This window comes from Maniola hyperantus, chromosome 6, assembly GCF_902806685.2.
Source record: "Maniola hyperantus chromosome 6, iAphHyp1.2, whole genome shotgun sequence".
NCBI classification, from domain to species: Eukaryota; Metazoa; Arthropoda; class Insecta; order Lepidoptera; family Nymphalidae; genus Maniola; species Maniola hyperantus.
Genome location: NC_048541.1, coordinates 4,865,455 through 4,876,829, shown reverse-complemented (window position 1 = coordinate 4,876,829; position 11,375 = coordinate 4,865,455). Strand labels below are relative to the sequence as shown.

The following is an 11,375-nucleotide window of genomic DNA, read 5'->3' as shown; positions in this document are numbered from 1 at the left end:
AAAACCGATATAGAGGGCGGCTACCGGCTACATCGAATAGACCGAATAGTTACAGTCAATGAATAGGAATTCGTGGTGAACGCTGAAAACGATCTTATCTGTTGATAGATGATAAAACGCACATACGGTAGAGTTATCTAACTACTCTCTATAGATCAGGGGGTAGGTATGTAGAATTAGTTGCTTTAAAAAATTGCCCTGGGGCAAATTACTACGAATATTTTAAATGCGAAAATGAGTGTTTGTTTATTGGTTTGTCCACCCTACCGATATACTTAATCATGAACCTTTGGCGGTTGCTTTATGTAATATATAGGTATGTTCACATAGCTAAGATTTTAATCTTTTTTGTTTTTTTTCCTACCTATAAGTTGTTAGTTCTAAGCTCTTTCGCACGACTTATCCGTCTAAATTTGCATGCTGTAGCCGCCTATAATTAATACCCCACTTGATATAGTCACTCACTTCGAAAGTTGAAAATACTAATTATTAGTTCATGACCACAATTTAATTTTTTTTGTTTGATCTAACCCTAAATTCACGGTTTTCATTTTTCCCCAAATGTCAGCTATAAGATCTTCCTACCCACCTGCCAAATTTCATGATTCTAGGTCAACGGGAAGTTCCCTGTAGGTTTCTTGACAGACAGACGGACCGTTCCGTTTCCGTTTTTCCTTTTGAGGTACGGAACCCTAAAAAACCCTTAAAGCATCAGAAGTTCCATAGCATTACGAAAGTATGAGGGTAGTTACAACAATTTTCCATTTCTTCTCGCTGCCGACTGTGTTCGTCGTTCCGATTAATGATGCAGTAATGCGTTTGTACTGTAACCATGAAGGGTGTAATTCCAACGACTCTTAGTACAAGTCGATTAATATTAAGCACCAACATCTCATTACCTTAAGTATTATAAGCTTCAACCAACTCCTTGGTCAACAAGTTACAAGAGATTTTGTTTTTTATTTGTACCGTAAAGTTGTAACAATAAAGAGAAAAAGAAAGTAAGAGTGGACAGGGAAGCACTTATCTCTATAAGAGATCTCTACCAGTGACCCCAGTTACCGTTCGCAGTCCGAGAGATTTGCAGAGGGAGTAGAATAGGTATAACAAAGATATAAATTATTCCTGAAAAAAGCATAATAGATATTATGTAACATATCTATATATTATATAAAAGGGAAATACCACTCACTGACTGACTGACTGACTGATCACGAAATCTCAGGAACTATAAAGCCTTACAAACTAGAAATTTGGAAGCCAATTACATCCGCCTCTCCCCCCTAAGAGTGTGAAAGGGGGGTGGAAAGTCCTGTCTTTAAAGTTAGAGACGTGAAAATCGTGAATTTGTGATTAGGTACATCACAAAAAAAATGCGGTATCATATGAAAGGGCTGTACCCGTACATTCTAAAACAGATTTTTGCTTCTTCTTATGCATAATAGTTTTTGATTTATCATGCAAAATGTTGAAAAAGTACCCGAGTATGGAACCCTCGGTGCGCGAGTCTGACTCGCACTTGGCCGGCTTTTTTAATATCGAACGTCCATGATATCTTTACCCTCAAAAGCTTATTCCCCTATTCCCCTTATATTTATATGATTGGAAAGAAGTATTTTTAAATTTGGAACAATATGGCGGACAGCGGGTTGTCATAAATCTAAAGATGGCCGTAATGCTAGAAGATACGAATGGAATCCCATATGAGATTTGAGTTTCAGATAGCCGATAGGTATTGGTTGTATTCGAAACATAAATAATTATTGGGTAGATTTAAGTGTTCAACTTTTATTCGAAATTTCGAATTAGGTTTGCCTACCTACCTACTATTACCTAAGGTGCTACTATAATAAATCTTCCAGTTTTTAAGATTGTCGGTGAGACACTTAGGCCTACTGAAGAATTCAATATTAACGCCGACGACAAAATTATTGTTATTACTGAGTTGGGTAAATTCAGAACTTTATTTCCATTGACAATAAACAGTAGATAATATAAGGGTTCTCAAATCTCAATCAATCGTTAGAAATAACAGAAAAAAATTATTATGACAATCTTCAAAAAAAACCAAGATAAAATCTTGCAAGTTCATAATTTCTAATTTTGGTCGCGATTTTCCTTCATTACATCTTTTTCGAGACAAGAGTCTAATCTCCAGCCAGCGAGCTCGAGCTGTCTCCTGAAATTAAATTATGTCTTTCCATGAATATTATACTTGATGTCGCAATCTTTTTCCTTTTCTGACGCTCTGCCCTGATATATTTCGCACACGATATTATCCAGCACCCAATTTCTTTTTTATACTTTACTCAAATCAGTAAGCTACCATTAGGTATATCATACATAACCTGTAGTAGGTACCTAACCTAGCTACTTCATAAAGGGTTGACAAAAAAACCTAGTCTCAGCGGGATCTATATGCATGATTAAATGTGAATATAGTTGCCGGAGCGAGTACAGATACCAAAGGTATTAAGAATTTGAGTATCTTGCCGGCTCTTCTCGATAGAATCTTCAATTTTGGTTTTGATTTTGAATCAAGTTTGGGAAATAATTAGGTACGTGCCTAATAAGAATTACCTATCATAAACGACAAATTGGAAGAACTCTAGCTAGTGTAATCACAGATAAGAACTTCTGATATGAAAAAACGGATGTTATACGTGTACATGACACAGTAAATAAATACGCCAGTTCCTGCGATCGGGCATACATTTCAGCCCTTCCGTACCGAAGTTTTTTATCGTAGAGCCGAGATAAATGTCCGGTTAGCGGGGGTCCAACATTGATTTATACTGGACGTCCATCAGGCAACGAATTACCAAGCAGCGATGTAAATCACCTGACGTCGGAGCTGAATCAATACTTTCCTAATGGCTTTTCAATAAAAACACGATTCCGCTGTAAACACTGGTATGCGTGATAGATTCGATTTGAAAAATGTTATACATAAATGATAACTAGTACCTAAGTAATCCTTTTTAGGTCGGGATTTTACATTTTTAAGTCCATAGTGAAAAAGCCTAGGTAAGCCACTGGACGTAATGATTCGGTAGGTAGGTACTATTCAGAATACCTAACGGTTTTTAACGCTTTGGTTACAATCACGTCAAAACCATTAAACTGTTAAGAACGCAATACTTCATCTAAATTTGCAGGACGACACAAGACCCCGAAAAGATGTTGGACAGCAAAACAGATGGCTTTAGAAGCCGAGGAAGACCTAGAGGTCGGTGGATTGATGGAGTGGAAAAGGACATGAGCGTTTTGTTAGCTTGGAGTTGGATGGGAGCTGCATTTGACCGGCCTCGATGGACAAGTTAAGGCCCAGCCAGGGCTATAGTAATTTATTGATAATGACTAATAATACACCACTGGATAGCTAGGTAAGTCAGTAGCTATAGCTAGGTAAGTCGGTAGGTATAGTACGCGACAATTCGGCATCGCAATCGGGGTTGGGACGCCCCACAAACTAGCACAGCCCCCGCACTAACCCGGTGCGGGATAGCACGAGTGACATGCATGTGTGTATAATAGTTACAAAGGTTAAATAGGCATTTAAAGCTTACAACAAAAACAGGCAACATAAACAACAAGAGACGTAACCCCGGCCGTTACAGCGCCAATGTTTATTGCAGCAGCAGGTTGGGTGTCAAAACTTTAGACGTAAAAGTCGACGCTCGTAAAACACGATCGCAGGTGGATTAAAAAGGGACACAATTTCGAGCATGCAAAAGCTTAGAGAAAGAAAAATTTGTAGAAATATTGAAACGCCCTTCCGATCGTGGTTTTAATAAGTGTACTATGTACTATTCTCATCAGAAATTCTTAAAAGACATTTCTGATTTTGTGGTAGGTACCTACCAGGAATAACTGCAGTCTGCGGTTTTTATTTAAGGACATAGCCCTGACGCACAGCCCCTGCGCTAACCCGGTGAGGGATAGCGCGGATGATGAGCGTGTGCAAGGCATTCTCCCGCCTCTTACCCAGATTGCCATCTCGACCTGTCGCTTAATAAATATATGTGGCCTTGACTGCATTCTCATTTAGTGGTACCTAAGTGATGATTCAGTCTAAATAAACAAGCTAACTAGTAACTATAGCAAGGGGTAAGTAAGTATGGCAGTTTTACTAAGCCCATACCCCTTATCGGTTTCTAGTTTCCACACGTACTGGAACGCTAAATCGCATGGCGGTACGGTATTGTCGGTAGAATGGTAAAGAATGGTAACTAGCCACGGCCATTGCCTCCCACCAGACCAGACTTGTAAAATTTTATTTCATTTTAATAACTCAACGGACTTATACCGTTTTGTTCCCCGTCTTTAGTCAGTTCCTCATACAGTGCGAAAAGTCAATAAATAGCTCCATATCAAGCATACTATTCATAAAGCAGTTCGCAGTTTGTAGGTCATCAGCACCAGAGAGACAATGTTGCTGCAACATCACGTCACTCAAGACTTTCATTAGAGAAACACTACTCCATTCGGAATACTCTTTAATTGGAACATAGTGAGGAAAACATTAAGAGCCTTATAGCTTCAACTTTAAGGTTGATTTTCGTTCACTGTTTTAATCACAATGTCCCCGTACCTACATGCTTTGCAAATGTCTAACATTGCCATGGGGAAGACGCGCGGTGATGTATTGTATGAGCACGGATTACAGCCATAGTTGAGTTTTCATTTCGACAAGAATTGTTTTGTCTGTTTGAATTTCGAAATTAGCAGAAATAGTATACGTGCGTACGCCCTAGACCTACAGCGATTAGGTAGATAGGTTGTACTTAAGTACCTATTTCGCTAATTTTAGAGCAGAGATACCTACTTGGCATAGTAATAAGATAAGTGATGACTGACGAGTGAATAATATATAGGCACAAAAACAAACTTTTAAACCTACCTATCCAACTATTTAAAATTCTAAATTCAAGAGTTTCCGATAATAAGTCAATGCCGCTCACTAATAAAAAATATTCCTTATTGCTCAGAGTCATATCACATTTTTTAGGATAATAATGCGATAGGTATTTATTTATTTTATTTTATTCTGATACAAGTTAGCCCTTGTCTACGATCTCACCCAATGAATAGATCTGGAAATATATTATTCTAGAAAGGCTCTAGGATCCTTCCGCTCTATTAGTCTTGTCAAATGTTAGTAAAAAAACTGGCACAGACAAATGATCAGATGAAAGCTGAAAACCAAATTCAGACTTCCAAAATTGGTTACCCATTCAATTAACTACTATGGTGTACGTTGCTAACCAGTACCAGCGACTAATATTATGCGCTGCCGATGTCGCAACTAGGCCACCCCACTCTCAAAATGTTACTTCGATAACTCTAAATCCATACTAATATTATAAATGCGAAAGTGTGTCTGTCTGTCTGCTAGCCTTTCACGGTCTATCCATTCAACCGATTTTGACAAAATTTGGTATAGACATAGCTTGCATCCCGGAGAAGGACATATGCTACTTTTCATACCAGAAAATCAGAGTTCCCACGGGATTTTTAAAAACCTAAATCCACGCGGACGAAGTCGCGGGCGTCATCTAGTAGGTGACTGACTGACTGACTGATCTATCAACGCACAGCTCAAACTACTGGACGGATCGGGCTGAAATTTGGCATGCATATAGCTATTATGACGTAGGCATCCGCTAAGAAAGGATTTTTGAAAATTCAACCCCTAAGGGGTGAAATAGGGGTTTGAAATTTGTGTAGTCCACGCGGACGAAGCTGCGAGCATAAAGCTAGTAGGTACGAGATAAATTCTGAAAAATTGAAAGGCTTTGTTGGATTTATGTAAGTTTGAACGCGACCCTTATCAACCTTTCTCAACACTAAGCTTTCTGCGAAGCTCCTATGTTACGTTTATGAGGAAGTTTTTTTTTTCAGAAAATGTGCCTTTTTATCGATAACAATCTCCTGGCACCGAATGTGGTGACTGTCTCTTAGTGATAATGCAGACCTTATGGTGCATCCACACCGCAGTTAACATGTGTAGAGCAGCATTGTGCAACACGGTAACATTAGGTAACAATCTGTAACTTTTGTGGCAACATATATTAACAACTAGATGATGCCCGCGATTTCGTCCGCGTGGTTTTTAAGAAAACCGGGGGAACTCTTTGATTTTCCGGGATGAAAAGTAGCCTATGTCCTTCCCCGGGATGCAAGCTATCACTGTACCAAATTTCGTCAAAATCGGTTGAACGGATGGGCCGTGAAAGCCTAGCAGACAGACAGACAGACACACTTTCGCATTTATAATATTAGTATGGATAAATAACTTTTTGTTGCCTGATGTTGCTGAGTAACATTTGGAAACGTTGCTCCACAAATGTTAACTGCGGTGTGGATGCACCGTTAGACCGAAGCGGGTTAACTCGGAAGGGTTCATCATTATCATCAACCCATAGCCGGCTCACTACAGAGCACGTGTCTCCTCTTAGAATGAGAAGGGTTTAGGTCATAGTCTGTCACGCTTGCGCTTGCCCAATGCTGGTTGGCAGAATCCAAACACCTTTCAAAACATTATGGAGAACTCTCCGGCATGCAAGTTTCCTCGCGATGTTTCCCTTCACCGCTAAATTATATACATATTTTAATTGCTTAAAACGTACATACAGTACGCGGAAGAAAGTAATGTAGGTACATCGACCTTTAGAAGGAAATAGCAGATTTGTAGAGCGTTGTCTGTCGTTGAGACCGACAAAGCGTCATATAGGTATGAGTGACAGAGACAACGCTCTACAAAGCCGAAATGTAATTTCTAAAGGCTGATGTACATTACTTTCAGCCGCGTACTGTAACTCCGAAAAGTTAAAGGTGCGTGTCCGGGATTGAACCTCCGCGACCTCCCAAATAGGAGGTGGACGTGTTAACCACTAAGCTATCACGTACTGTTGTACCTAAAATTACATAACACCCATAAACTAAATTTAGGTAGGTAGGTAAACTTACATACTTGATCCAGTCCAGTTTACATCCGGATGCCGGACGTCATTTCGCGACCGGAAAATCGCCAATCTCCTCTCCCTACCTGCCATTTTTTATGTTTCATACTCGTGTTGCAACATCTGTTACATCGAACCTACACACTCATATAGGTATATTATGTACTAAACTACGAAATACTGCCGTATTTCATACCTCATACCTGCCTTGTATGTAACGAGTTACGGAGTTGCCTACCTTATAGATACATCATCATCATCATCATCATCAAGCGATAGACGTCCACTGCTGGACATAGGTCTCGTGTAGGGACTTCCACACGCCACGGTCTTGCGCCGCCTGGATCCAGCGGCTCCCTGCGACTCGTCTGATGTCGTCCGTCCACCTAGTGGGGGTCTTCCAACACTGCGTTTTCCCGTGCAAGGTCGCCATTTCAGCACCTTGGGACCCAACTATCGGTTTTACGAACTATGTGCCCTGGCCATTGCCACTTCAGCTACGCAACCTGTTAAGCTACATCGGCTTTAGTTCTTCTACGGATCTCCTCACTTCTGATTTAATCATGTAGAGAAACTCAAAGCATAGCTCTCTCCATCACCAACTGAGTGACTCTGAGCTTTCTTATGAGACCAATAGTTAGCGACCATGTCTCAATCCATATGTCATCACTGGCAACACGTACTGTTCGAAGACTTTGGTCTTCAAGCACTGAGGAATTTTGGACAAGAAGACATCTTGAAGCTTCCTTCCGGCCTATCCTTATAAATACAGGTTGTACCAACTTAGCCCTTAAAGGTCTTCTACAAAGTGAAAACACGTTAATCTATATAATATATAAAAAGGAAAAGCTGACTGACTGATCTATCAACGCACAGCTTAATTTACTGAATGGGTTGGGCTGAAATTTTCATGCAGATAGCTATTATGACGTAGACATCCGCTAAGAAAGTAATTTGAGAAAATTCAGCTCCTAAGGGGATAAAATGGGGGTCCGAAAGTTGTGTAGTCCACGCGGACGAAGTCGCGGGCATCATCTAGTATGAAATAAATTTGTTTTGTTTTGTCAGAGATTTGGTACCTACCTACTTAATAAACTAAAACAAAATAAACTAAACAAGGTACTTTAAAAACTATAATTAATACAACTATGATAATAATTTAACTATTCAACTAAACTTCATCAATCAGCTTGAACCGATTGTGCTGCGGTTTTGGTATAACATTGAAATACTTTTTAAATATGGTATGTTGCTCCCGGCCTGCATAAATTCTTTTTACCCATGTATGTTCCCAGTTGGGGTCAAACTTCTCACAAGTTACAACAACCTTGCCTTCCTCAATGGCAAAAAGGGTGCCATTTCTTCCAAAACCAACCTGAAATTGAAGAAAAAATTTTGTTAGTAAATTATTTGTTATGTTATTATACTCGCAACACCCCAACATCGCACTGGTTAAAATTTTCAAAGGGTTCTCTAATTTTTTGAAAATAAAATAAAAAACCTGTCACTCGGAAATAATGTAGCTTTCTACTGCTGAAACAATTTTCAAAATCGGCTCAGTAGTTCCAGAGATTAATTCCTACTAAGAAACTTACAAACTTTACCTTACCTTTATAATATTTGTATAGATTATAGTTTAGATTTTGCTTATTACATCTGTGTTATAATTTATAGCCTATAGCATTCAAGGATAATGTAGCTATTTATCTATTAAGTTTTGCAAGCGTTTGACTGCAATCTCACCTGGTGGTAAGTGATGATGATGCGGTCTAAGATGGAAGTGGGCTAACCTGAAAGGAGTGTGGCAGTTTATTTTTTTATTAACCCCATACACGTTTGGTTTCTACACAGCATCATACTGGAATGCTAAATCGCTTAGCGGCACAGCTTTGCCGGTAGGGTGGTAACTAGCTACAGCCAAAGCCTCCCACTAAGACCAGACCAGAAATTTAGAAATTACATATATGATTCCAAACCCCTGCCGGGAATCGAACCCGGGACCTCATATTAATAAGACCACAGCACTTACCAATTCGCCAGGGAGGTTTTTAGAATCACATCATTAGTTTCAGAGATTACGCTCTTACCTCTTTATAATATAAGTAAGATTTTAAAATCCTTTATTTTTAACAGAATCTAAACAAGAGCAAATTTGAATTTCAACTTAAGAGAGTTCTGGAATATTACATAATGTTTGATCTACAATCAAGGATTTTCAAATTTATTAGTTATTAGGGTTATTTGCATCACAAGATCTACTTTTGTGCTGAATTCAAGATTATAGATCACCATAGTACCCTATAGCTTTGCTAGCTTAGCTTGTTAGCTGAAGCCATTAAGAAAAATAGCCTGAATGTAAATCATGTTGGATTCTCACTTCTCATATTCTATTACGATGTATGATTTTTCTTATTACAGCATTTTTTTACTGTGAGATAATGATGAGGACTAGGTTGGGGCGAGCTTGTTTAGAAGATATCTGGATATCTAATTTCCCAAGTGCGAATTTATTTTGCAGTGGCCGTTGACAGCTGCTTATCTGACTTAATTACTACCCATATTATAAATGCAAAAGTGTTTATTTGAGGGATTGTCCTTCAATCACACAACGGAGCAACAGATTGACCTGATTTTTACATGGATATAGTTGAAGACCCTGAGAGTGACATATGCTTTTTTTACCCTATAGAATCAAAGAGTTCCCATTGGATTTTTGACAATCTAAATCCATGCGGGTGAAGTCACATGCATCAGCTAGTTTGCTAATGGTTTTGATATTATCAACTCACAATATCAATTAATTATTTTAAACGAAATAAACTTGCTTTAACTTACATTCAATCCTGGAAGAAAGCGGGTTGTGAGTTGAGTGGCTAATATATGACCCTTAGTCACATTGTGGCCATCTTGCACTTTCCAGCCCCTGTGTTTAGGTCTCACTTTACAATTTGTGTTTTTTGTACTGCCTCCTGTCTTTTTACTGGCATAGCGAACTGAATCTGTAAATTAATTTTGTTTGTAATTTTTAGGGTTAAGTTAAGGTATTCATAAAAAAACTGTTAAAACACTTTAATTCTTATCAATATAATCTAGTTCATATCTAGTATCAAAAGAAATATCTTTGTAAGTGGTATTTTCTTTTATTTATTGTCTTATGTTCGTAGGTTAGAACTTACCGAGTAATGTTGTTTTTATTTTGCACGAGTTTAAAATTATATTCCAGGACATAGTTAAATACTTCAGAATGTTGGTTATTATGTTATAAACCACCTACTTAAAAAACTAGGTATGAAAACCCATGAATAATCCCCGAAAAATCCAATAAAATAATTCTATTCGACAATAAGAACCACAGATGATTTAGATCAAAGAGTATATAATCACTACGGATTTAGATATCGTACGCCGTACGTGACAGTTGAATTGACATTTGACAACGTAGACTGAATAAAAAAGCTAGACTAAAGTACTGTGTAACCGAGACTGAGATAGCGATAGCCCGACGTAACGGTGAATAACACGACAATTACCATTGTTTAGTAGTCAATATTTGTATTAACCGATCAACAACATTTGTATTAAACGTTTTTTATGTGAAAACAAGTAAATAACTCATGAAAAATACAATTACGCCACGAATTCTCAAAGTTTGTTTCGCAAATAAAGTTGCATGCCTTGTATGGAAGTTGTATGTATTCTTGAAAAAATTCAGTTACACGATAAGGGACAAAAAATAGGTTAGCTGCGTCTGTGTTTATCACATTAGTAACTTTATCTGTGCTCTCTTTTTACTGTGAATGAGAAAGCAAACGTTCCTGTATCTACCTTTATTACTCTATCTACGATTTTTTCTTTCTATTAAAAATACCACGTGATAAATTAAGTTTTAAGTTTTTAAAATTAAGTAGGTACGCAACCATAGACCACAGTTAGTCACGTTCAAATTTCAACTCGTACTTTGCGCCCTAGCGAGCAAAATTATCACTTTCCACTCAGATTTCAAAGGGCAAACGGATTATTTCCGAGCGAGTGAGATGAAAACAAAGTTCGTTATAATATTCGGGTGTTAGACTGGCGCTTCCCATAGCACCGGGAATCCTAGTTTGGGGGCCAGGAACTTTGCTTGTTACTACCATGGTTTACTCAGTGTTTCCCTTGTTTTTTCTCATATAAAGATTTATTATTATTCATTAATAGGTATTATTATACCGTATACCTACCTACCCATTAGAACCTATTAGAACAACAGAACATATTTAGGTATGTAATATCATGAACATCGATGTATTATGAATGAGTTTTTTGAATCTTATATTTTGCAGAGTCATCATCACTCATCACTGATTAATGAGCACAAACAAATAGTTCACAACATTTAACCTGCTAATAATAAGGGCATAAATTGTATTG

General features: G+C 38.1%; 1 protein-coding gene across 1 annotated transcript; it reads right to left on the bottom strand.

Annotated features, from left to right (window-relative positions):
- Window positions 1–8,084: 8,084 nt before the first annotated feature.
- Window positions 8,085–10,334, bottom strand: mRpL27 (mitochondrial ribosomal protein L27). Its single transcript, XM_034969579.2, has 3 exons — window positions 10,142–10,334; window positions 9,801–9,964; window positions 8,085–8,340 (listed from the first exon to the last, which is right to left on the bottom strand). The coding sequence occupies exons 1-3, from the start codon at window positions 10,191–10,193 to the stop codon at window positions 8,137–8,139; spliced, it is 420 nt and encodes a 139-aa protein (XP_034825470.1). The 5' UTR covers window positions 10,194–10,334; the 3' UTR covers window positions 8,085–8,136.
- Between the last annotated feature and the right edge of the window lie 1,041 nt (window positions 10,335–11,375).